General features: G+C 42.7%; 1 protein-coding gene across 11 annotated transcripts in view; it reads right to left on the reverse strand.

The window, feature by feature from the left end:
• Window positions 1-27,594, reverse strand: part of DNAH14 (dynein axonemal heavy chain 14) — a 149,189-nt gene that overhangs the window by 34,441 nt on the left and 87,154 nt on the right. For all 11 annotated transcript variants that reach the window (XR_014005918.1, XR_014005919.1, XM_081186336.1 and 8 more), the window contains 16 exons: window positions 27,192-27,332; window positions 26,432-26,599; window positions 25,413-25,583; window positions 22,296-22,463; window positions 20,849-20,938; window positions 19,869-20,066; window positions 17,959-18,120; window positions 15,031-15,219; window positions 14,212-14,390; window positions 13,413-13,521; window positions 10,508-10,633; window positions 9,289-9,383; window positions 8,573-8,732; window positions 5,907-6,038; window positions 4,736-4,831; window positions 417-557 (listed from right to left, as the gene is read on the reverse strand). Coding sequence is in view for 9 of the 11 variants with exons in the window: in XM_081186336.1 (XP_081042462.1) it covers window positions 417-557; window positions 4,736-4,831; window positions 5,907-6,038; window positions 8,573-8,732; window positions 9,289-9,383; window positions 10,508-10,633; window positions 13,413-13,521; window positions 14,212-14,390; window positions 15,031-15,219; window positions 17,959-18,120; window positions 19,869-20,066; window positions 20,849-20,938; window positions 22,296-22,463; window positions 25,413-25,583; window positions 26,432-26,599; window positions 27,192-27,332 (2,325 nt within the window). In the remaining 2 variants the exon portion in view is untranslated. The remainder of the gene's footprint in view (window positions 1-416; window positions 558-4,735; window positions 4,832-5,906; window positions 6,039-8,572; window positions 8,733-9,288; window positions 9,384-10,507; window positions 10,634-13,412; window positions 13,522-14,211; window positions 14,391-15,030; window positions 15,220-17,958; window positions 18,121-19,868; window positions 20,067-20,848; window positions 20,939-22,295; window positions 22,464-25,412; window positions 25,584-26,431; window positions 26,600-27,191; window positions 27,333-27,594) is intronic.

A 27,594-nucleotide genomic window follows, 5' to 3' on the forward strand; every position in this document is an offset into this window, starting at 1 on the left:
ATTTGTGAAAAATGCTCTCATCCTACATTTGAAGGTACATAAATAAGCAGTATTTTTTTTTTAGCCATTCTTCTCTGCTTTGATTTTGGAATAGCAATGATTTTTCTTTTTCTGAAATTTATCAATAGCTCAGCGAACAATATACAGTACCTTGACACCTGAAAACAACCCTACAGTAGATGGTTAAATGCCTAACAACTTCATTACTCTTCCCCCTTTATCCTAGGGCTGTGGTGTGTGGTAATGCTGGTGGAAACAGCTAGCCTCTGATGGCAAACACAGAGTATACTTCTCCACAAGAATACGGGAGGTTATATGATATGGAAAAGGACCAACAGAAAAGACAGTCTAAGACAAGTAAACAATGAAGCCTAATTTTAATTAGAGTCAAACATTAGAGCAGAAAGAAGTAATACCATTTCATCCTTCAGAGCTGTGCTTAACACAGATGCACAGTGTAAACGGCGTGTTGTTTGATCTTTTCTAGCTGCTAGCATTTCTTGCTCAGCAATACTTTCTCCAAACATTCTTTCTAAATTTTGCTGATGTTGTTCAATCTGAGGAGTTAGAAATTAAAGGAAAACATACTATAGTGGCATATATTGCTGCTATAGATCATACTTTCTATTATTATTATTATTATTATTATTATTAATAATAATAATAATAATAATAATAATAATAATTTATTATTTATACCGCACCCATCTGGCTGGGCCTCCCCAGCCACTCTGGGCGGCTTCCATAGAAACCAAAAATACACTAAAATATCACACGTTAAAAACTTCCCTGAACAGGGCTGCCTTAAGATGTCTTCTGAATGTCAGGTAGTTGTTTATCGCTTTGACATCTCGTGGGAGGGCGTTCCACAGGGCGGGCGCCACTACCGAGAAGGCCCTCTGCCTGGTTCTCTGTAGCTTTGCTTCTCAGAATGAGGGAACCGCCAGAAGGCCCTCGGCGCTGGACCTCAGTGTCCGGGCAGAACGATGGGGGTGGAGACGCTCCTTCAGGTATACTGGACCGAGGCCGTTTAGGGCTTTAAAGGTCAGCACCAACACTTTGAATTGTGCTCGGAAACGTACTGGGAGCCAATGTAGGTCTTTCAAGACCGGTGTTATATGGTCTCGGCGGCCGCCCCCAGTCACCAGTCTAGCTGCCGCATTCTGGATTAGTTGTAGTTTCCGAGTCACCTTCAAAGGTAGCCCCACGTAGAGCGCATTGCAGTAGTCCAAGCGGGAGATAACCAGAGCATGCACCACTCTGGTGAGACAGTCCGCAGGCAGATAGGGTCTCAGCCTACGTACCAGATGGAGCTGGTAAACAGCTGCCCTGGACACAGATTTGACCTGTGCCTCCATGGACAGCTGTGAGTCCAAAATGACTCCCAGGCTGCGCACCTGGTCCTTCAGGGGCACAGTTACCCCATTCAGGACCAGGGAATCCTCCACACCTGCCCGCCTCCTGTCCCCCCAAAACAGTACTTCTGTCTTGTCAGGATTCAACATCAATCTGTTAGCCGCCATCCATCCTCCAACCGCCTCCAGGCACTCACACAGGACCTTCACCGCCTTCACTGGTTCTGATTTAAAAGAGAGGTAGAGCTGGGTATCATCTGCATACTGATGAACACCCAGCCCAAACCTCCTGATGATCTCTCCCAGCGGCTGCATGTAAATGTTGAAAAGCATGGGGGAGAGGACAGAACCCTGAGGCATCCCACAATTGAGAGCCCAGGGGTCTGAACACTCATCCCCCCCACTTTCTGAACACGACCCAGGAGGAAGGAGCGGAACCACTGTATGACAGTGCCCCCAGCTCCCAGCCCCTCAAGACGGTCCAGAAGGATGTTATGGTTGATGGTATCAAACGCCGCTGAGAGATCCAGCAGAACTAGGAAACAGCTCTCACCTTTGTCCCTAGCCCGCCGGAGATCATTAACCAGTGCGACCAAGGCAGTTTCAGTCCCATGATGAGGCCTGAATCCCGACTGGAAGGGATCCAAATGGTCCGCTTCTTCCAGGCGTGCCTGGAGATGTTCAGCAACCACTCGCTCAATCACCTTGCCCAAGAATGGAAGATTTGAGACTGGGCGATAGTTGGCCATCGTGGCCGCATCTAAAGATGGTTTTTTAAGAAGTGGTTTAATAACCGCCTCTTTCAGTGGGTCTGGGAAGGCTCCCTCACGGAGGGAAGCATTCACCACCCCACGAAGCCCTATTTCTAGCTCTTTCTTTCAAAACTTACATGAGGTTCTCAGTGGGTTCCTAACAAGGTACTAGACAAGACAGCAACTACTTGCCTTCAATTCTGCTATAATTGGGTCCATACATTAAGACAGGTTGCTTATCTGTAATTGTTGTAACAGACATTGTGCAATCATAGTTGTGGGTTCTGTGCAGAGCAATGCTGGGAGCTTTCTAAAGCTAGGTGAAATAGTTTGGGCAAGAAGCCCATTCCCAACCCCCTGTAAGCATGAACAAAGGAGCATAGCTCCAGTCTTTCTGCTTATAGTGGGGTGTGAGAGCTGGAAAAAAAATTCACATCTGGCAACCAATGCACCACTTTGGTTTCAGATACAGTGGTGCCCCGCAAGACGAACGCCTCGCAAGACGGAAAACCCGCTAGACGAAAGGGTTTTCCGTTTTGGAGGCGCTTCGCAAAACGAATTTCCCTATGGGCTTCCTTCGCAAAACGAAAGCCCATAGGGAAATCTCCGGGACAGCGGGGAAGCGCAGCGCTTCTTCCCCACTGTCCTTGGAGCTCCTCCGAAGGCTGGCGGTGGGGCGGAAAGCCCTTCTCCCCGCGCCAGCCTTCGGAAGGCTCCTCCGAAGGCTGGCGGTGGGGCGGAAAGCCCTTCTCCCTGCGCCGGCCTTCGGAGGAGCCTTCCGAAGGCTGGCGGTGGGGCGGAAAGCCCTTCTCCCCGCGCCAGCCTTCGGAAGGCTCCTCCGAAGGCTGGCGGTGGGGAGGAAAGCCCTTCTCCCCGCGCCAGCCTTCGGAAGGCTCCTCCGAAGGCTGGCGGTGGGGAGGAAAGCCCTTCTCCCCGCGCCAGCCTTCGGAAGGCTGCTCCGAAGGCTGGCGGTGGGGCGGAAAGCCCTTCTCCCCACGCCAGCCTTCGGATGGCTGTCCTGAAGACTTGCGGTGGGAGGAGGGTTTTCCTTCCCACCGCCAACATTCAGAATGCTGTTCTGAATGTTGGCGGTGGGGAGGAAAAACCCTCCTCCCACCGCAAGCCCCGGGAACAGAGGAGAAGCGCTGCGCCCCTTCCCCTCTGTTCCCGTACCTGTCCTGAAGGCTTGCGGTGGGAGGAGGGTTTTCCTTCCCACCGCCAACATTCAGAATGCTGTTCTGAATGTTGGCGGTGGGGAGGAAAAACCCTCCTCCCACCGCAAGCCCCGGGAACAGAGGAGAAGCGCTGCGCCCCTTCCCCTCTGTTCCCGTACCTGTCCTGAAGGCTTGCGGTGGGGAGAAAAGCCCTTCTCCGCACCGCCAGCCTGGCAAGCGGTTTCCATAGGAACGCATTAATTGATTTTCAATGCATTCCTATGGGAAACCGTGCTTCGCAAGACGAAAAACTCGCAAGAAGAAAAAACTTGCGGAACGAATTAATTTCGTCTTGCGAGGCACCACTGTAGTCCATAGGTAGATAATTATAAAAAGCCCAGGACACAAATTTTCACAGCCCTCTTGCAGCTATAGTGGCTCATTTACCTGAAGTAATTTGTGTCCCAGGCTTTTAAGACTCATCTATGTACTAGGGACGCGGGTGGCGCTGTGGTCTAAACCACTGAGCCTAAGGCTTGCCGATCGGAAGGTTGGCAGTTTGAATCCCCGCGACAGGATGAGCTCCCATTGCTCGGTCCCAGCTCCTGCCAACCTAGCAGTTCAAAAGCATGTCAAAGTACAAGTAGATAAATAGATATCACTCTGGCGGGAAGGTAAACGGCGTTTCCGGGCGCTGCTCTGGTTTTGCCAGAAGCGGCTTAGTTATGCTGGCCACATGACCTGGAAAAACTGTCTGCGGACAAACATCAGCTCCCTCGGCCAGTAAAGCGAGATGAGCGCTGCAACCCCAGAGTCGTTTGGGACTGGACAACTGTCAGGCGTCCTTTACCTTTTTACCTATGTACTATCTGAAACCAAAGTGGCACATTGGTTGCCAGATGTGAAATACTTTGGCATTATTTTCAGCTCTCCCACCCCACTATTAGTTCCTAACAAATCACTGCAGCAGCTATAAAGGAAGCACCAGAGTAAGAGCAGGTCAAATGCAACACCTGGCACAGAGAAAGAGAATGGTGTCATTTTTCCTCACTGCAGTTCCTTCTCAAAGTCAGTGAAATGCATGGATGGGAAGAGGTAGATGGGTCAAACTAAGCACTGATAATTCAAGGGCACATGATCTCTTCATACAATCATTATTCATACCCACACTCCAGTCCCCAGGTGGCCTTTGTCTTCACTTATTTCACACCCTTTAGAGAAGATTGAACTTTAACAGCAGATCATTCTAGATGCTCATTCCTAGGCTAGATGTATCTCTGGAAAACTCTATCCCTTGTTACCCTCTCACTCTGTTCCTGCTGAAATACTTTTAAACAAATAAGTAGACAGTTTTTTGCCTTCATAAGATTTTTTAAACTAAAACAATATATCCCAAACTGAGACAGACACAAACTTTATGTTATTTAACAAGCAATATAAATTCTATAGTATATAACAAGTAGAATTATTTTACCAGCACTAAACTTCTTTGCTTTTCAGTCAATTTTTCATGTGCAAGTTTTAGTAGCTCCTCTGCTTCAGCTACCTTCAATTGTTTTGGCTCTACAAACTATATAAGAAGATATATTTATAATTCAGCTTGAAGGAAGGAATGGACAAACAGAAAAAATATTTATGTACAATACACATATGCAAATTACACATTCCGCTTCATATGATTTCATTGAAAACAGCACCTCTGTGTCAAGTTCTTTCCCCACTTTCTTATGTTTTGGCACACTTACTGATAATGTGCTATCATTACATTTCATGCTCATCTGTCCCCACCAGCCCATGATACATTGTAGAACTGTCAAAGTGCATAACACAATGACTTCCTAACTTGGGGAAATTTACCTAATAGTTGCAGTGAAGACTTGGGGATATGGGCTAGGGGATGGAGACTCAACATAAAGATGTTTTTTGTCTGTGGCCATCCCACGTTCAGCATAAACTGTGTTATTATCTCACATGTGCTTATAAGCAAAGTTGTAATAGAATGCACCAACACACACTTCCTTACACATAGCTGGCTGGAATAACCGTAAGTAGGACTCTGGAGAAAATGTGGCTTTTGGTGTACTTATTTATGAGAATGGCTGTGGAGGATATAAAATAATCTATCCCCAGAGCTCAGAACATGGTGTCTGTTTCTCATCACATGGTGAGGAGCTATAGCAATGTTCCCAGTTATTTAAAAAAAGAAGAAGATACTAGTAGCCCACATAGCAGAACATCCCTGTTTTCATCAGAGAAATGTTGGCGGGTATGTGCATGCATGCAAAGGCATTTCCATACTAGACTTTATTCTTTTATCCTGCACTCATAGTCTAATTTCCCCTCTTCTGTATGCACTGATTTGTATACATTGTAGAATATGCATATTTATACACGCAGGAGAGAAGGCAGATTGTGGCCTGTATAATCAGAAAGTTAACGTTCAAAAGGATACAGTGGTTTTGTTTTTTAATTCCTCAAATAATTTTGGCTGAAATACATTTGCAAAACTGAGTACAAATTCCTGTTTTATTCTATTTAGAATATCTCCCAACATAAACAAAACGTATTTTTTTAAAGTTTTTCTTATGAGGACATTATTTTAACAACTTTTTATGATGATTCAGAAACAGTAGCTGTAAAGATACCTTTTTTACAAGGTGATAGTGATCTAAAGCTAAAACCCATTGACACATGGAGCAGCAGGCAACAGACACAAGTCCTACTTTTAAGGGGTTGAAATCAGGCATCCTTACATATTTTTTCAACTGCAGAAGCACCTAAAATGAACACAGATCAGTTGTTAAAACCAATGAATTAAAACAATAATAGAGACTCAGCTATACAGCTGCAAATAAAACGTTTTAAGTGTCTTTTAAGTGCAATATACAATGTGACACTAGGTGGCGATGCTGAGCCTTATGGAAAATTTCATGTAGTATTAAAAATGCTTTTAAAAAAGCAGTGCGTAGCAAATAGGGGCAGTGATGCCATCAAATATTATAGGATGGAGGAGAAATTGTCTAACAGCTCTGGAGGAGCTTTAAAAAGAAACAATTTCCAAAACAATTGCCAGGACATTATTTGCTGACCAGTTTTGTGTCAGTCCTGCTTTCATATTTTACCCAACTGAGTGACTACAACATGTAATTATTTAATGTATTTCTACCCTGCCTTCCAGGGCAAGCCCTTACAAGGTAGCATACAATAAAATATTAAAACCTAAACAATGGACAAATCATGTAATGAACATAGTACCAGATAAAACTCATATATGGGGAGTGAGGGGGGGAATCATTACATCCAAGACCAGATAACTTAATGACTTTGACAGCTGATATGTCAACAAATACTAAGTTACTTATGCTTACCAAAATCAGGTGAATACATAAGACTACATGAACTCAGGACTGGAGAGCTAATACATCCTATTACTCTGAAGCTCTGAAGCCGACTGAGGATTCCCAGGTAAGATCCTCCCTCTATTGTGTGGGCAGGTAGTCCCTCCCCTACCTGGCCTGGTCTCCTTGGCAACGCTTCCCCCAGGCGGGATTGGACAACTGACTGAGGTAGGCGCAGACCTCCAGGTATCCCACTTGGGGGGAAGGCGAAGCCAAGCCTATGCTGATGGAGCCGCACTGGGTCCAGGGGCTGCGCACATCCACGCAAAGGGCGCCCCCCGTTTAATGCGGGGAACGGTCATTACCCCACATCATTCCACACATTGGAAACAGTGTGAAATTTGCCCCTTTGTGCCTTTATAAATATACAAAGAAGAGTGAGTATGCCATATAAGACACAGAGTAGTAGGATGCCATAATTTGTAGCACAGAACGGGGGAGTATTTTTTGGAATACAAAACCATTTCTTCAGGCCAATTTTTAAAAACAAAAGCAGACTTTTCCAGCTGTCTTCGTCCAACTGGAATTCTAGGCATGCCTTGTGTGTGTGATTTGGCTTTGCTCAGAGAATGACAGCGTCAATGCAGTAATCAGGGATGGCCACAGTGGTGCAAACCAGTGCTAATCCAAGCAAGTGTGTCACACACAGGAGGCTGTAACCACTAATTGATCTCTCAGAGCACCTATAATTCAGCTAAAACTAATCCTCTGTGAGTAATCCTTTAGCAAATCAAGTGTCCATTTTACATTTTTTAAAGAGGTTCACATTCATCCCTTTTCAACCTGTAGAGCAAGAGCACTTTACGAAACTAAAACTTAAGTTTTTTTTACTTTTCAGAGAACTATGTTAGTATGACTCAGGCTAGCCCAGGAAATTTATGACGTGTGCCTTTTGTTATATAATGGCATTCATATCCAGTCCAAACATTTTGTGAAAAGCCTTTTTAGTTTCATGCTGAGGTTTGCCTGTCATTTCCCCCTGTAACTAGTAGCATTTATTAATTCCATTTTTTTTCAGCTTTTTGAAACCATGAAGGCTGCTCCACATTATTTTAGATATGTTATCCAACTGAATAACCATGGGAGATGATTTCTCATTCTGTTGGAAGTTAAAGACTTTAACTTGATTGCTTTCATGCTTTTCTGCCACCACCACCCTTACCCTTTGCCTCTGAACCATGCTTGTTATTTTCCTCAGGATTAATGAGTTCTCTACTGAGAGGCCATTGTCTTTCTAAAAGGGGAAGGTTTTTCTATTCTTAAACCAGGCTAAATGGGTTCAATGGAACCCAAATTAAAAGAGAAAAGAGAAAAACTTAAAGGAGGAGAAGCACCTCAACTTTTCAGAAGTAACGGGGATCTCATTGTTACAAGAGATGACACCTTATTGTCCCCATTCATTTAGGGGCATTGAACCCCAGTCTCTGACAACAACCCATAAGTAATTGCACCTGGCTCTTGGATATAGACTTCTGCCCATTTGTGAATCTTCCACCATGTTAGTGAACATCCAACTTTTTGCCTCCCCATTTTAATCTTACTATCAGACAGGGCAAACTTGGGATATTAACTCTAGATAGTTTCAAATTCCTGTATTTTCCTAACGTCATTCTTTTTAGCTTTCACAAAACCAAAACAGCCAGTACTTTGCAAGAGAACTTCCCCTTTCCTGATTGTTTCTCTTTCTTTGTAGCTTAAGATGCATTCACAGGTGACCCTATACTTTTAGCCTTCTCATTTCCTATTTCTGAAATGGTAACTAAGTAAACAGACCAGGAGAAAAAGAAAATTGCAGTATCAGTTTGAAATGTGCATTAAAATGACGTAGCTTATTGTTTAAGGTAATCTATCTGAAAATTCTTAGGTATACAATAGAAGAAACAAAAATAATATACACTGCATCCTTCTTTTACCTTTTCTGGTAGATTATCTTTGTCAAGATTAACCAATCTCTTTAGGAACCCAGGATCTGCAAGCAGTAATTTTGCTGTTGTCCAGTTAGGTTTCTTTTGAAGAAGAACACAAACTGCATTCATAACAGTAAGTACAAGTGGAGGAGGGCGAGCATACACTCTGTGCGATACAGAAGAAAAGCCAACTGAACAAAATGCACTAAATACCTTTTTTGTCAAAAAAGCCCCCAACAACTTTAGTTAGAGCCATACTACTGGACAGTGGCTTATCCTAGCTCATTAATATAGCGTGATTAACATACAGCAACATTTTACATGAAAAATCTTAACACTGGAAAATACTTTGGATAGTGCTCAAAATATTTAGAATTTCATGTCAGAAAGGGAACTATCATGACTATTGTGACGTAGTAACAAAAATGAAGAAACTAGAGATAATTTGCACATTTATTTACATAAGTAAAACATTCTAAAGTTTGTTGACAGCATTCTTCACTTTTCCCCCCTTAAAAGATATTTAAACCATACCTACTTTAAACTACCACAATAGTAGCAATGCTTACCTAAAACATAATGAAGATGAACAGAAAAATGCTTTGAAATGCAGCAAATATGGGGCCACTAGATTTGTTGCTACTTATCCAGCATGATCTGAAAACTGTACTGATTTTTAACCAAAATCATAATCAAACAACAAACATGAGCAACACACTTACTTAACTTCTGCAATGTGGTTTTTGTCAAGTGCATCAAGAGCAGCGACAGCTTTTTCCAAAGTTGGCATTACAGCATTGAGCTCATCTGTTGCTTGCTATATATATAAAAAGAAAAGATAGACTTTGATGTTTTCTTTGACAGTATATAGTTGTACAAATTCTGGTTTTTTTCTATTCTCTGGCTACGTGCTCATATTTATAATATTTGTTTCAAGCAATCTACAGCTGAAGATGGGATCTACATATCCTAGAACCTGCAAAATTTGGGATGGAATCAGAAATTGTACTGGCTCCCATAGTCAACATCAACCATGTTATATAACAGATTTTTGTTCCTCCCCCAGGAACATTGCCATTTTATTGGAAAGCTCAGTGTGTCTGTCATTTTGTCAAGAAGCCCATTCCACTGCCTGTTCTGCTCATTACTGATAGCGGGGCAAATTTGCAGCCTGCAGGCTGAAAGAGGTACAGGGACCATGTCATACCCTACGTCATCACACACATTTCGTACCCGGTGTAGGCAGATGTCAGTGCCCTACTTAAGAGCCAAACACCTGCTCCCCTGCCCTCTTCTCTCCACGGTAGCACCTGCCCTCTTCGGTCTCTCAGTGTGATTTATTTGGTTGCTTCAGGACCAGCTAGGAACTTTGGGGCCTATCTAAGCTTCACTTCGTAGGTCAGGCCTTTTTGCCTACTCTACACTGAATAGCTGGTTGGGGACACTTGATAGCCTGCCATGTTGTTCCATAGGTTGATCTGGCTTTCAGGTGAGTCACATTTGACGGGTGGTTAGGTACGAGCAGAGGACAGTTATGTTTCAGCCTGGTGATGCTTTTTAGGAACCTTTCAAGGGGCTGGTCTGGTCCTGAGGCTTACTCTCTGGGCACTGGGGAAAGATAAGGGCCACCCCTGAGGCCAACCTGCCTCATCTACCTAGAATCAGGCTGCAGGGTGATGGTGATGCAGTAAGGATTCCCTGCTCTTCTATATGGTATGAGCTGGGAAAGGTGGTAGGCGGAACAGCCATTTCCCCCTTCCTGCAGGCAAGGGCTGTTAGTTTGCAGTCTTCAAGAGTTTTTCTTATGTTTAACCTTAAAATAAAGTAGCCTTAGTTCAACTCCAGCCCGTGTGTCTGTCTCTTTATTCTGCCATCTTGTCACAAGCTGCAAATACCCAGCATGGCACAATAAAAATGAAAAACAATTGTAATATGATATACCTGGGCATATTCTTCCACAGTCTGTGTTTCTGCAGCCATAATTTCTTCATCCTGTTTAACAATAGCTCGAACTTGCTCCACAACTAATGCATCTTTGTGAAGCTTTTCCACAAGTTCCTCTATTTCCTGGTAGGAGAGATCCATTTCTCAGTCAATTAAATTTATTGCAGAATATCTTAATCAATAATTAATCTAGTATTTTGGCTGTTTTATGAACTACTCATCAAGTCCTTAATGTGATGGCAAAGATGACATGCACAGTAAGTACATAAGGACTGTGCTGCTGGATCAGGGCAAAACGCTCTTCTGTTCTGTTCCAGCAGTAGTGTCAAGTCACACGCTCCTGAAAAACTTGTAGGCATGGTGTGATATTGATAGCTATCTCCTGTAGCTTGTGCTACCACCTGGTAATCAAAGGAACACCACCTTTCAGCAGGACCACATTCAGAGATGCAGGTGAAAGCTGAAGGCACAACATACAAAGCTGTGCTATGTGGGAAGCTGCAGTCAAGCCTAACTATACATGTTACATGTATGAAGGGGTTAAGACAACAGAGCTGTGTTCCTAGACTCAGGTAGGTCACACACCCTTTTCTCTGATGAGAGAGGAAGTGGAACCTCTTCCTGTCCCTCTCCTTCTGACCAAGGAAGATGTGTCTAAGCCAGTGTTTCCCAACCGGTGTTCCGCGGCACACAAGTGTGCCGTGAGACGTTGGCTGGTGTGCCATGGGAGGGAGGCGGGCGAGTCGGGCGGTGAGAGGCGGCGGCGGCGAGGATCCGCGTCGAGCCGGGGGCGGCTCCGCGGTGGTGGTGCCGAGGTTTCTCTCTCCATTCTCCCCTCACACACACACAGGATCAGCTGACAGGACCCAGCCAATGGGGCGGCGGCGGGGCAGCGCGTGCAAAAGGGAGGAGCGCGAGACAGCGGACGAGGAGGAGGCCGGCATGTCCGGGCAGCAGCAGCAACAACAGCAGCAGCAACTCCCGGCGACGGCTCCTCAAGCCCCGGGCAACCCTACTCCCTCACCGGCCTCGTCCGCCCTCCTGCTCCACCCGCCGCTGCCTCCCCCGCCGCCGCCGGCCACCTCGGCCCCGCCGCCGCCCCCTCCTCCGCCCGCTATCGCCGCCACCACCACAACAGCCGCCGCCGCCTCAGCTGCCGCCGTCCCTCAGTCCCTCGCTTTGCTGCCTCCTCCCCCCCCCACCCCCAAAGCTTGAAGGTTCCCCGGCAAGGGGGAGGGGAAAAAATTGAAAACTTTCACTTTCGTGCGTCCCTCCCGGCGTGACGCTGCGCGCTGACGTCACGGGGCTGTAATGGTGGTGTGCCGCGAGATTTTTTTCATCAAGCAAGTGTGCCTTTGCCCAAAAAAGGTTGGGAAACACTGGTCTAAGCAAGCTCCAAGTTTAGAGCACACACAGAAACTGCCATCTTGACCGTTGGACCTGCTATTGCCCTTGTCCATTCAATCTGCCAGAGCCTACCTTCGCATGTAGGAGATAGACAAGTCCCAAACTCACTGAGGCTTTAAGACTGATTGACTACCCTTCACCAGGTTTAGCAAACCAGTCAAAGAACAACATGTCGCCCACCAGAGATACTGCCCATGTCAAATTCTCATTATTTAACTTTTGTATCCCATCCTTCCTAGAGACTGTGACAGAGAGCCCAAGAAACAAAGGATTAGAGTGAAAGCATATCAATTTAAAACCCATGCTCAGTCACTGAAAAGTCCTATAGGAAAAAATAATACAATATACAGGCCTAAGTTACTTTTTTAATGGGAAGACTTAATTAAATCTATACTATTCCCATGTTACTGCCCAACTTTTCAGAACAGAGGTCTCCTTTTTTATATTAAAAAAACACAGGGAACAGCAGCTTGTGGGGGAGCCAAAAAGTTTGACCAACTAACCTTATCTGTGCAGAGGAAGAGGAAAAACTCTGCCACAGCTTCAGGGGGTGATGAGGGTAAAGGCACTCCTCTAGGTAGCTATAGATGGGCTTGCTCATCCTAGGAGTAAGATTGGAGCAGCCAGGGAGTGAGGTTGGGGAAAGAATGTGTATTAACTAGCTTCTAAATGAAAGGTGGAATGCTTGGGAGCTGTGTCTTTGGTGTGAGCATCATCGGTGCTATTTTGTGGCTGTACTATTTTATATTTCAGTTGACTTAACGTATCATTAAAAAAACACAAAACCAGTCTGCTCACTGAGCCTATCTACCTAAATAAGAATGCAAAAATAAATGATATATATGAAAAAATTATCCTTATTCAAGCAGGATATTAAATGGCATGCTGTCACTAACAAGGGTTGCCAACCTGGAGTCATGGGCGCCAGTTAAGATCTCTGTGGGCCCTGGGATGATTATCTCTGTTAAAAGGTGGGTCCAAAGGTAGTTGGTATTGCTTGGTATTTGATGTTAACTTCTGTACATTGTTTTTTCTTTGTTTGTTTTTCTAGCTTGAATAAAAATAGCTTCATAGATAGATAGATAGATAGATAGATAGATAGATAGATAGATGCAAAGAACATTGGGACATAGTTTCCAAAACGAGCATGTAAGACAGGGTAGTCCATGTGGTGCTGTCCAAATGTTGTTGAACTACAACACCCATCATCCCCAACTACTGACCAGGCTGACTGGAGTTGATGGGAGATGGAGTCCAACAAAGTTAGCTAACCTTAATCTAACGTCTATCTATGACAGAGTAACCACTGCCAAAAGCTCTGCCTCTCTATCTATTTTTAATTATTGTTTTCAGATGATCATTTGCTATTAATATTGTACTGTTTAACCAGACCCCATATAAAATATAGCCTATATGCTCTAAATTTTGACATGAATCCAGATAGATCACTAAATGTTTTGAAAGAACAACAAAGCAGATTTGAATGAAATTTTACCTTTGATTTTTTCTCTATTTGAGGACCAAGGACAAGTAACTCATTTTGCATAACTGTAATCTGTGAGGTTGCTTCTAGTATTTTGGTCAGACCAGAATGATAGCAAGTTCTAAAATTAAAAATAGTTAAAATCCAATCACTGTCTGGCCTTTTCTGTTACATATATTGAAGTAGTCATATATTAAGTTGGCTTGCATGACACTAGCATTTTGCAAGACTGTAAATCTGTGGGCTCCTAGAGAGACTGTTGTAGCTGTTTTGCTCCTCCTTGGTTCATTTTGCTGCTGCACTGAAATAGGAACAAGGTTTGTTCACAGTTATAGGTCATGGTTAGTGAGAAGAGGGCTCAACTACAAGTCCCAGTTAGGATGACATGCTAAGTCAAACTTTGACTAAGCACAGAATTTGCAGTAAAAAGGATCATGGAGGAACAAAGAGGCTATGAGCTCCTCTCTGGGAGCCAGCACATTCATATGGTTTTGCCATGCCACATTTGGGCTTACTGTGTTGTGCAAACCAGATAATTGTAAATTAATCTGGATCTCCTGAGCTAACTGACAGTTATAAGCCTCTGAACTATTAAAGCAGTTATGTATGCATAGGGTTATGCTGAATCTGACAATTTCTGTTTCTTTCTGTTTCTTATTTTTCCAGTCTTCAGTTATCCACATTTCTATATCACTTTGGAAATTTTTATTTAAAAGTCCTCATGAAAATTCATCAGCATTTTAGTGCATAATTCTCCAAATATATACATTTTCTATACAATGTTGCTTTGTATTGTTGTATTGTTTCATACCTGTCACTCATAATTTTCTCTTTCATTGACTTCAGTATGGTTGAAAAGGTGTTTATGAACTGTAGATAACTATTGGGTGTGATGTAGTAATGCCTTTTAGTTTCCTTCAAGTACTTTTCAGTTATGATAGATACATTTTTATGAATATTAACACATATCTGAACAAGCACACTTAAGTTCTGGAAAGAAACACAAAAAGGAAAAGAATATACATTTATATCACATTTCTGTTTAAGGACATTTTGTTTGTAGTATATTATGATAAATGATAAAACATGTATTCCTTACGTGACTGCTGTTCTGTACTTGCCTCTTTAGGTAACCAAACTAATGGGATGTGCACATAACATAACTTTGAATATTGCAGCACTCTGATTACAGGCATTCCTGCCCCTCCCCCAGTTAATCCTATTCAAGCAAACATCAGAGATGAAGCCAGTATTCTTCAAGACAACATCGTGATTTAGACAACAAGAGAAGGGGCATTTTACTTACCATTTTAACTCACCTCAAATTATAGAGTTAAAGATGCCCTCCATATGTTTTAGACTATAACTCCCATCATCCCTAACCATTGGTCATGCTCTGGGACTGATGATGATTGTGGTGTAAAACATCTGGAGGGCTCCACATTGACTACTCCTGCTTTAAAACCTTGTCCTGAATTTACAAAAATGGAATAGAATAATAGAATAAATATATGCAAAGTTTGAATTTGTACCATATACTTACTGAAGATCAACATGACCTCACTAGTGAGAACTATAACAAAATATGAAATTACAGTTTACCACATGTTAAAATGTACAAATATGCTACCTGATTCTGAAATGTGTTGTCCTGTTTAAAGTAACTTTGTGCAACATGGCAAAGGGCTTCTTCAGGCCAAGTGTCATACCAGTCAACTGTACAGCAATTAATAGTGGCAGGATATGTCCGACAATGCTGACGGAAGGTCAGTCCTGCATAACTTGTTGTCAAAACAATATGAAGATTGCTACGTACTTTCTGAAAAAGATTTAATAATTTGTGGAAAACTTCACCCATATATATCATTTTTCAAAATTAGGCATGCAGGAATGTTTAGATTGTCATATTAGTGGTCAATCAAATGCACACATGCCAATTTCCTCCCCCCCTTTTTATCAAGAGAGATTCACATATATATTCCTCTTAATTTACATTAATAGTATACTATTACCTCCTATTTATTATTTATAGCTAAAAAGTCTGTCATATAAAGTTATACCTTCCCTCCCTCAGCAACTTAATGTTAAACAGCATGAAGAACAAGGTAGGACCCCATGGAGCTCCCAAAAACATGAGGTTGAGAAGCAGTCCCCCAGCATTGCCTTTCTGGGGCCTACTTGTCAGCTAAAACTAAATGGAGCCCTCAAGTCCCATTTATTGTAGATGGTACAGAAGAATGCCACGGTCAATGGACCAGCAAAAGCAACAGTAATCCTTGCCTAGTTACTGACATAGATCTACTAAGGTGATCAAGGCCATTTCAGGCCTGAACCCAGATTGTAAGGGATCCAAGCAATCAGCATCAACCAAGAAAGTTGAGACACCATTACTTATTTAAGCCTCTTGCTCAGGGGTCCTCAAACTACGGTCCGCAGGCTGGATCTGGCCCACCAGGGTCCTAAATCCTGCCTGCCTGGCCATTGCAGAACCGGTCGCGAAGCTGTTGAGGAGGAGACTCAAGCAGCAGCAGCTCTGCTCAAGAAGCCATGCCGGGTTTACCTCAGCACGTGGGGACTGACTGAGCGGACAGTTGCCCCCCAATCAAGTAAATAAATAAGAAAACTTAAGTAACTGACCATTTGCTTCACAGATAACTTGGTTCTGCCCCCCCCCCCCAACATAAAGCCTGCTCCTCTTAACACAAATCCTGGCTACACCCATGTCCTAGACCAGTGTTTCCCAACCTTTTTTGGGCAAAGGCACACTTGTTTGATGAAAAAAATCTCGAGGCACACCACCATTACAGCCCCGTGACGTCAGCGCGCAGCGTCACGCCGGGAGGGACGCACGAAAGTGTAAGTTTCAATTTTTTCCCCTCCCCCTTGCCGGGGAACCTCCAAGCTTTGGGAGTGGGGGGGAGGAGGCAGCAAAGCGAGGCAGGAAGGAGAGCGCGGCTTGGCTGGGTGAGCTTTGACAGGGAATGAGAGCCGCGAGGCGGGCGCTGTGGACGGAGGCGCTGCCCGCCGAGCTCGCAGGCAGCCAGGCAGGCAGACGGCGAGAGCCCCGCGCTGGGCGGCCTCTCCTCGCCGCCGCCGCCCCGCCTCTCACCGCCCGACTCGCCCGCCTCCCTCCAGGCAACATCTCGCGGCACACCAGGCAACATCTCGCGGCACACTAGTGTGCCGCGGAACAGTGGTTGGGAAACACTGTCCTAGACCTTGCATTAAATGTGTCAAATATAAGTGATTTTATCAGCAAAGTATTTAACAAATCAGTCACAGCAGGCCATCCTTCAGATTCAGTTGTGAAGTTCGGGAAATGGACTGGGATCTATGTACTTCCTGAAGCCTGCATTTCCTGCCTATGGATATTATATGGCAGTATCTATCCTTCTGGTGTACTATTTTTTAAGGGAGAACTAATGATCCCTTCACCACTTAAAACAGCTCTACTGGCTGCCACTGAGTCAATGCAGTGGAAGAGCAAGTTGTTTTGCCACAGAGTAGGCTCTAAAGTGTATTAAGCAAGACTCCGTCAGTCTTACAGGATGTTTGAGCTCTGGCCAATGGGAGAGGGCCCACAGAATGATTGTGCGTTCAATAATTTGTTCAATGTTTGATGCTGTCGGACAGGATCTTGTGAAGGGTTCTTTACTAAATCCTCCAACCAGACCATGCATGTTCATGCACAGGATGAAGTAGAACAAGCCGCCCGGACTAGGGTCCCAACAGTAGACTGCCCAGTTTCTGTTCTTTAATCTCATAATCTTCTTCCTGAAGCTGCCATTAATGACAGTGGTTGAAACCCCCAAATAAAGAACAGGGACAGCAAGTAACAAATATGGTAAATATGAAATAAAGAGGTTGGGAAAGTAGCAGGAACAAAAATGAAGCCAAACAGCAGAAGAAAATGAAAGGCAGTTTTTTGTTTTGTTTTGTTTTTTTGAAAAGAAGGAAAGCGGTAAGAGCAATGAGGCCAGAATTGAATTAAAAGGCAAGAGAGTGGCTTTTCAGATCTTTGACAGAACCTCTGAATGAGATAGCACGGAAATCCATTGCAGGCATCTGGAAACCAATTGGATCTATTTTTTTCAGAATGGCTATTGCATTTCCCTTCCATCTTTTTTGTTTTGTTTTTGTTTTGTTCCACCACTCCAACATTCATTCAGCATTTTGTGCCCACTGAGAATTTTCACTGAGTTGTTTTCAAATTCCTTCCCCTCACTTAGAAAGAAATGGGCTTCATTCCTTCCCCCACTCACTTTTTTGTGGGGAAGTACGTGTCCAATAAGCTTAGTGATACCTCAGTCACTTGTGGATGGTGTTGTTTTAGCTACAAAAAGATCCACACTCAGAGAATGAGTTGCATATAGGACTTCAAAATGATACATGCAACATAAATTGAATTTTAAATGCAAAACCATTAGGGTCTGGCATTGTTTCCACTAAATTAAATATGAAAATAGTGCTCCGAAAGGTTTGCATACATGGAGCTGAGGTAAATGTGTTAAAACACATTCTCTCCAGTATATTTGTACTGATATATTTAAAATATTACCTGTAAGAAAAATGAGTAGATATCATCGATTGTGTTAGAGTACTTAGCCTTTTCAGCAACAGATACAAGTGGTACCATAATGTTATCCAGCTCATCCTTCTCAAATAAATTGGGCACGTGTCCTGATTTCAGGATACAGCTCAGGTCTTCTAAAAATGCCTCCTATAAAAAAAATGGTATTAATTAGCAATCTGCTCAGGGCTAGTTAGTTTGCCAAATAACTAAGACAGTCTTCACCAACAACATGCCCTCCAGGTGTTTTGGGCTACAACTCCCATCATCTCTACCTAGCAGAGCCATGTGGCTGCAGCAGATGGGAATTGTAGTCCAAAACATCCAGAGGGCATGAGCTTGGTGAAGGTTGAACTATGGTCATGCTGAAGTTTCCAAACCATCTTCAGAGTCAGCCCCATATATAATTCCCTGCATTATATGTAATCTTGTGACCAGAGGATAGACGGCAGAAGTTAGGCTATCCCTGCCCAGATAGGAGCGCAGCTGGGTCACCAGCTGGAGCTGATGGGTTCAAGCCACTGAGGTCACCTGGGTCTCAAATGACAGCAATGTATCCAGAAGTACGCTCAAGCTGTGCACCCACTCCTTCAGCCAAAAATTCTCATTTCAATCAATGTTAACAGGTGTACCTATTATTAAAGCACCAATCTGAAAATTTTGGTTTCTCTTTAGTCCCCCCCCTTACATTGTTTTCTACATTTCCACATCATTTTGTGATTTTTGAGGGGGGGGGGAGATTCAGCGTTTTAGTATAGATTCCTAATATACACATATTTGTATTCGATTTGTTTTATCAGAGATTTTCGCAAAGCAATTTCCCCCAATGTATTGGATGTGTTTGTTATTTCACTATATTTCTCATATATGCATTTCTACACACACTTTACCCCAGTATATGCATTTTTGTACACCTTAAATGGTTGGAGAATTGCATTGCAAAATTTGGAGAAATGCAAATTTTAAAGGATGGCTGTGTCTTTCCATTTGTGTATTGTTTTGGAAAGTGTAAATTAATTAGATAGGTTCACCTTTAAATTTGAACCAAATTGTATTTGTCCTCCAGCCCTAATTTTGACTAGATTGAGCCTCATTTCCCCTTATCTTGTCAGTTACTGGGAAAAGTCACACCTGAATTAAAATGAAAGGAGAAAAATAGATGGATGTCATCTTTGCTATACTGATACTTCCAAGCCTCATATTCCTGAATGTCCAAAACTAGCTGTTTCATGCAGATGTTAAAATGCATGGAAAATAAGGAGTCCTTAAAGAAAACAACTCTCATAGGAAATAATGGTTCTCTCCCAGGTCCACCTTTTGAAAACTTCCTACAAGGAAAGAGTATAACCACTGCAAAGCAATGCCCACACACCCAATCCTAACAAGTGCTCTAGAAGGGTTCCATGAACAGTGGTATATGAAATGGATTTAGATAATGTGATATTTGACATTGCACAAGCGTACTTCCACTGGTGCAACAGGACTTCCCCGTCCTTGCACTCTCGCTGCACCTCCCTGCACACACATACCAAAATCTGCTCTGGAGGGAGTCCCTCACATATCATTACCTACTCAACCCTCTTAGTTAGGAATGGGAGATTAGAAAAAGGCCTCCTATTATTCGTAACAAAGGCAGACATGGGTCAAGTGGCCACAGAGCAGAGCAAAGCATGCCAAGCACTTGGTCCAAATCCTTTTGTATCAACAACCAAAACTCGTCCAGCACAACATGACAACACTATCTAATGGAAAAAATTGTGATGTGAGCCAAATATTCAGGTAAAGCAATATGGAAACCACCTAAATATACTATGATTAAAAAATGGACAAACATAACAAGTGTGCAATAAATTTTATGCATCTATTCCAAGTCCAACACATATATTAGAAAGGCTTACTTGAATAATATCAGATTCTGTGATGAGAAAAACAGTCCTCCTGCCTTCCACACCTGCCTGCTTACAAACTTCTTTCAGATCTTCTCTAAAATTTCCATAGGTGTAATTACGGGAAATAGATAACCTGTAGAGGCTGCATGCAGATAAGTAACAGGCTAAGGATGCACAGGTTACCTTCCCAGTTCCACCATGACCAACCTACAGGGGGGGAAAACAGTCTAACTTGAAACCAGAAAAGTTGGCTCCGTTAAATCAAACTTGTGAAAATCATAGGATTTGAGTAGGCTTTTAGGATGTGCATGGTGAATTTAGAGAAAACAAAAATAAATGGAAACAAAAGTAAATAAAAAGCCAGCAAATATTTTGTCACAGCATTTGCCACAGGCACCTTGATGAAACTAAGTAGCTCTGGAGCTCATCAGTGGCTGAATTAAGACATCCTGGGAATCTGATGCATGTGATCTTGATTACCTTGACGGAATAAATGTGGGGTATAAATGTAACAAAATAAATAAATAAAACAAAATAATTCAGAAGCCTCACTAGATTAAAAGTGATTTAATTCTATGTTTGTGCATAGAAATGAAGCCTTAAGCTTAGGCTATGTAATGAATCCCTCAGCAATGCAAAGTTTTCTATACTATCTATATGATCCAACCAAAGTCTATCAAATCCAGAGTTTTAATCACACAGTGGCCAACCATATGTGTGAGGAAAGATATGAGCAAAATAGCACTCCTGTTTGTAATTCCTTGCAACTGGTATTCAAAGGTATATTGCTGCATCTCAGATACTAGAGGAAATATAATAGTTCTGCTCATACAAGCAATGATTTAAGAGAAAAATGAATAAAAATGAACTAGTATAAGTTTAAAGAAAATGCTTATTTTGATTTGCCATACTAATTATGAATTGAAATAAGTGTCACTGGAATTTTACATATTATAATTAAAAATGAAACTATAAGCATTTTTTCTTACCAATGTCATGTGACTACCATCTTGTCGAAAAATTCTTGCTGCCCTTGTTATATGTTGTATTGCTTCTTTAAAAAATACCATGGAAATGCCCTAAGAAAACAAGGAGCATAAATTTTAAACATGTTGTTATAGTCATACTTATAAGGATATACTTATAAGAATCTTATTCTATTCATAATTATTAAGCATTAGGCATAGGCTTATTGGACACCCACAAAGCTCCTGGCTCTGCTCCTTCTCTTCCTTGCTGTCACTGTGGCATGCAGCAATCTCCAAACAAAAGAACCCCCAACAAAAAAAAGTGTACACTTCCATGATTACACATATAACTTGCAAATTTGCCTGCACATCTAAACAAGGTAATGTGCAAGCCTTGCACATGCAATGGTCCCAGAATAGTCTATGCAAATGGAGTGGAGATAAACATAAGTTTTCCAGATGGGGATTTAAAATATAAATCAAGTGTGCAGTGAACAGCCATTTCATGAAAATGCCTGTGCAAATGTTACCTTTGTGAAATGAATTATTCCTATTTCTAATCTGTACCTTTGCTCTCTGGTAGGGGTACTGGAGAATTATGACAAAAATGGAATTGGGAGTAGATATTGCCCATTTCTTTTATTCATCCCACGGAAATCAATAATAATCAATCCAGTAAGCAATATTCACCAGTGCTGCTTTCAGCACATACATTATTACCATAATAATATTAATTATCAATTATCAATGTTGTTGTTGTTATTATTCTCCGCCCATCTGGCTGGGTTTTCCCACGCTGGGAGGCGTACAACACATAAAAATTTGTAAAATATTAGACATTAAAAATTTCCCAATACAGGGTTGCCGTCAGATGTCTTCTAAAAGTCAGATGGTTGTTTGTTTCCTTGACATCTGATGGGAGGGTGTTCCACAGGGCAGGCGCCACTACCGAGAAGGCCCTCTGTCTGATTATGATTATATTTTCCACCATTTTCACTGTGTTTCATTTGCATCAAAATAAATGGTGTAGAATAATGTAATCACAATACAGTAAAATGTACATAATTTCTATCCTTATGTAAATTCATTAAGTTACATAATTTCATCATGGCAGACGGGGAGACAAATGTCATTTTTGGCAAAAGGCCAACTGAAGCAAAGCAGAAACAGTGCTGCATGTGATGAATACAGAGTGGAAGTAAAAACGCCTTCTTATACCCCCCTATTCTCTGGCTACATCTGTACTCATGCAGATCCATTGGAGGTCTACTCATGGAGGAAGACTGGGAATATATGAGTACAAGCCCCATTCCTTGTTACTTATCTGCATCAGGAGTAGGAATAATACCTGAAACAGAGAAATGGATAAATGTACAAGCAGCAGCAGCAATGGAATTGCTCCTTGTTGCCAGAATGGGGCCACCCATGATCCACCTCATTGTAACCACTTGTAGGTCTTCGGATTTACCTGAGGGCTTACTCCCTGCATTTTAATGCACTGTTCTTCTAGAACCCAAAGTAGATGTGTCTTGTTGGTGACGTTTCTATAGACTCTCTTGTGTACAGGCTGGTTTGAATCCAGAAAATCCACAAATAGGGGCGGTTCTTCTATCAACTGATCTTTTGTCCAGGGAATCTATAAAAATAGCCTAATTAGTTTACACAATAATAGGCAGCAATTGTGCTTTTTACAGCATGGCTTGTGGATTCTGTATGATCCCTTCTTTGATAGCCCAGTCATTTAGTAACCTGGGCATTACACCTGTCAAAGATTTTATACAGGCCAGTATTTCACTAATGGAAATTAGGACCTTTCTGTTCATGAAAGGTGAGGTAAGGGTTTGAGTTTACCAATAAAGCTTTTCAGACAATGGTATATCAACAGAATCCAGACACAATACTAAGCAATTGCATATGTGCCAGTAGGAAGGAGGAACTAGAAATTCATGTACAGAAATGAGTCTAGTTGCAAAAGCAGTGAGGCAAGCCATATCTGACAATGCAAGACACAGATATATACACAGAGGGACGAATGGGGGTGCTTCTTAAGTTAAGGCAAGCTGCAGGCAGGTAATCCTAATCATTGATCTTTGATATTATAATATGTTATGTTATCAAACTCCATATGCGTTGAGGATGCTAATAGATGCTGCCAACTTGATTATGCGTTGAGGATGCTAATAGATGCTGCCAACTATGTTATCAAACTCCATATGCGTTGAGGATGCTAATAGATGCTGCCAACTATGTTATCAAACTCCATATGCGTTGAGGATGCTAATAGATGCTGCCAACTTGATTCATACCATGGAAATACAATGAATACATACTGTGTTTGGGAGAAGATAACCTTGTGTGTCAGTGTATACATGTGATATAGCCATAAAACATATTTTAGTAGAGTTCACAATGTCATAACTTGGCTAAAGTATGCAAAATCAGGTGGAAAATCAATACTCACCCCTACCTTTTCAGAAAAGAAACCAGAAGCAACAATATGCCTGGACCCTTTAGAAGGAACAGATTGTGGGAGATTTTGCACTCAAACCTAACAATGCCTATCTACACTAGTTAGTAAATGAAGGAGTTAAGAACCACAGAGCTGTAAATTTCTAGAGCTCAACAAGGTCACATCTCCTCACCTTCAGGGAAAGAGGAAGCAACGGTTGTTTCCTGTTCTTTTCTCTCACTCTTTCCTCTTTGAACCATGTAACCATGTAACCATGTAACATGACATCTAAGGCTGGGACTCCAGACTCAGACCACTTGTTTGAGACTAACTTCTGTATTTTGTAACCAAGGATACATTGCCTGTGTTGTTTCAGCCATAGCACTGAACAATGCATGAGTGAGACCTTTGATTACTTTAAGTAAAGCATTAAACTTGCTTAAGGTTGTGGTCAATTCACTCTGAGAGTAGAGGCAGGGGAGCACAATAGTGAGTGCTTAATAGTGGGACATTTAAAGGGATAACAACCTCTATTTCCTACGCTTTGCAAACACAACGCTTTTTTAGTTTTAAACCCTGCTAGGGCCTCTTCTGACTAGAAAATGAGTCAAGCCCTGTGCTTCTGAATTCAGGCTGTCAGCCATTTGTTCTTTTGCAGTTCCCCACACACATGCAATTTCAGGACTAACTTGGTCTTCCCCAGTTATTTCCCAACACAACTGATTCCCATATACCTCTTCCTCTGTACCTGTGTCAGGGGTGAGATCCCCCAGAAGAGGAGAGGCCATTGCACTGCACAGCAGCTGTCTAATGAGCAGAAAAACTGCAAGCACGACTGAGGTAAAGTGCAGCCACTGCTCCAACTTGCTGCCAGCATCCAGCAGCGCAAGTACGGAAAACACAGCCAGACCAAGTAAAGATGGGGAAGGACCAAGGAGATTGCAATCCCGCTGGGACCATAGTGGTGCAGAAACATGATTCCTAGGAGTTGTTGGAGCCAGGGGGGGAAACCTATCAGAAAATGACTAAAATGGCATTCCTGCATTGTGGGAGAGAAGTGGGAAGTGCCAAGTTCCTGACCCAATCACACTTAAGGAATCATCTCCAGAACCCCACAGCCCAGCTAGGCTCACAGAAACAACCCCTACTTCTTCCCAGCTGTAATCAGGACAATAGGGAAGGGACAAAAAATTGAAGAGAAAAAGAGAGATCCCACCATTCCAATTGTGGGCATGGTAGATTTGGGGAAATGAGATAACTCCTCCCCCTGGAGAGGTTGTAAAAAAACTATGAAGACCCTGCTTGTCTCCAACTAGGATGTCATTTCTAACAGGAAAGTCATCTACTCTATCACAGTGTTTCCCAAACGTTTTTGGGCAACGGCACACCTGTGTACTAAAAAAAAATCTCGCGGCACACCACCATTAAAGCCCCGCCCCGTGACGTCAGCGCGCAGCGTCACGCCGGGAGGGACGCACAAAAGTGAACGTTTTTTCCCTCAGCAGCTCCTCTCAGCTGCGCTCAATCCGCCTCCGCGCAGGCTGAGGGAGGGAGGGAGGGGCGCGTGTGACCCGTCTCTGCTGGGAGACCAAACCCAGCGAGACAGAGTCGCGCGGAGGCGCCCAGGCAGCGCTGCCGGCTGCGAGGAGGAGCGCCAGGCAGCAGCAGGAGGCGCGGCCTCTCCTCGCCGCCCCCGCCCCGCCTCTCGCCGCCCGACTCGCCCGCCTCCCTCCAGGCATCTCGCGGCACACCAGCCGGTGTCTCACGGCACACTCGTGTGCCGGGGAACACCGGTTGGGAAACACTGCTCTATCAGATAAAGGTTACAGTTACAGATAGGTAGCCGTGTTGGTCTGCCATAGTCAAAATAAAAAAATTCCTTCCTGTAGCACCTTAAAGACCAACTAAGTTAGTTCTTGGTATAAGCTTTCGTGTGCATGCACACGAAAGCTTATACCAAGAACTAACTTAGTTGGTCTTTAAGGTGCTACAGGAAGGATTTTTTTTATTTAGATAAAGGTTAGATATACATTTTAATACATAATAAATAAGCAAACAAAAATTTTAAAATCTATAAAAGTATTTGTTGTAAAGCACCCAATAAGCAATGTGACACACACAGAGATACACACTTACCTTGAAATAGTTATTGACCTCATTTGATAGAATTTGAAAGAAAGCTTCCCGTTCCGGAGAATCAATCAGACGATCATGGAAAACTCGGGTGCATTCATGTACAAATAGCAACACTATTGATTCTTTGGAGACAATGACAGACTTGTGAGCTTGGAGCAATCCTTCAAGTACCTGTTAACAATTTTAAAAGAAACTTATTTTTTGGGGGGGGACCACAGCTTGATTCACAATAATTTTTTTAATTTCTTGTAAGTTCCTGTCCATTTGTATTGATTTCAGTTTTATACTATTCTATGCTACTTCATCTCGGGACGCGGGTGGCGCTGTGGGCTAAAGCCTCAATGCCTAGGACTTGCCGATCGAAAGGTCGGCAGTTCGAATCCACGCGGCGGGGTGCGCTCCCGTCGTTCGGTCCCAGCGCCTGCCAACCTAGCAGTTCGAAAGCACCTTCGGGTGCAAGTAGATAAATAGGGACCGCTTACCAGCGGGAAGGTAAACGGCATTCCGTGTGCTGCGCTGGATTGCCAGATGCAGCTTGTCACGCTGGCCACGTGACCCGGAAGTGTCTGCGGACAGTGCTGGCTCCCGGCCTATAGAGTGAGATGAGCGCACAACCCTAGAGTCTGGCAAGACTGGCCCATACGGGCAGGGGTACCTTTACCTTACCTTATGCTACTTCATTGTTTTATCTATACTTTTTATTTTTGTAGCTGCAAAAATAAACAGCAAAACAATATACATATATACAGTACATGGTCCCCCGATCCCACCAGACCTACTTACTGGTTGAATTACAATAAAATGTATCACACTTTTTCTACATTTCCCATCCTGTTGTCACATTTTGCCTAATTCTAACCAATATTACATCCCTCTTTTTGTTACAACTTTTCCTCACACATCCCTGGATGTGTAGGATACTTTATAGACGATCCCTGAGCTACATTTGCAAAAGTCCAGGCCAACAAATTGTAAAGTATGTTTATGGTAACTCTAAACAATCTGTCATCTTAACACACCTTAAAAAGATCCCGTAGATTAAACGTATAATGGCATTTAACTGGAGTTGGACGCACTTTATGAAGCATTCTATAGTACACAGCAATAGAGGCGCATGTTAAATTATCCTTGCATTTCTGAACTTCAGCCATGAATCTCTTGATATGTAAGTATGCTCCTAGTCGCACCTACAAGAAACAAAATATGTAACTTTTAAACATTTCCCACAAAATGCTCACTTGAAATAAATAATAAACATGTTAAATTATGAAGTACATATTTGTTTATGACTGAGATACAGCATGCGTGACTATTGTGTGCTATGATATTGAGGGGAAATATGTATATTTCTGCAACATGGAATCACAGAATTGTAGAGTTGGAAGGGACCCCAAGGGTCTTCTAGTCCAACCCCCTGCAATGCATAAATATCAACTAGGTCATACATGATAGATGGCCATCCAACCTCTGCTTAAACACCTCCAAGGAAGGAGAATCCATAACCTCCCGAAGGAGACTGTTCCACTGTTGAACAGCTCTTACTGTCAGAAAGTTTTGTCATCAGCAGATGACAAAATGGAGGACTGCTGCAAAATAAATTGTAGTGGAACAGAAAATACCAGATGAAAGGATGAATATTTGAATGGATTACGGCACTTTACAACATCCCTATTTATGAGGTAGATTGTAGAGGAAAACATTTATATTTCATATATATTTTTGACAGTTTTGGTTGATTTTTTTAAGAGTTGTTAAATGATTCCTGCATTACCATATTACCTGGAAAATACGTTGTAAGGATTGTAAAGAAGTTACAGGCAAAACTAATGTGCAGAAACATGACAGAAGACGAGCACTAATCTCATTACTTCCTTCACTTGGCGGTGTACAAGTGGCAACCATAGCAACATCCTGGACATTCTGTGAGGGGAAGGCAAGAAAGTAAAAGACTGAATAAAAATATTTTAAACAAGGCCAACGCAATCTCTTGTGGCTTGCCGGCATCTCACTCCTCATTCCCCCTACAATTACTCCTTTCTGTGGAACAGTCTTCAATAAGTCAAGTTGCATTTTATTTTAGTTTCTAAATACTACTCCTTTTCTGAAAAAGATCCCAGCTCATATTTGTTGCTCCCTCCTGAGTACCTTATGGGGGTACTCTACCACCTAGCTAACATTTAAG

This window comes from Podarcis bocagei (assembly GCF_964188305.1).
Source record: "Podarcis bocagei genome assembly, chromosome: 3".
Classification (NCBI taxonomy): Eukaryota; Metazoa; Chordata; class Lepidosauria; order Squamata; family Lacertidae; genus Podarcis; species Podarcis bocagei.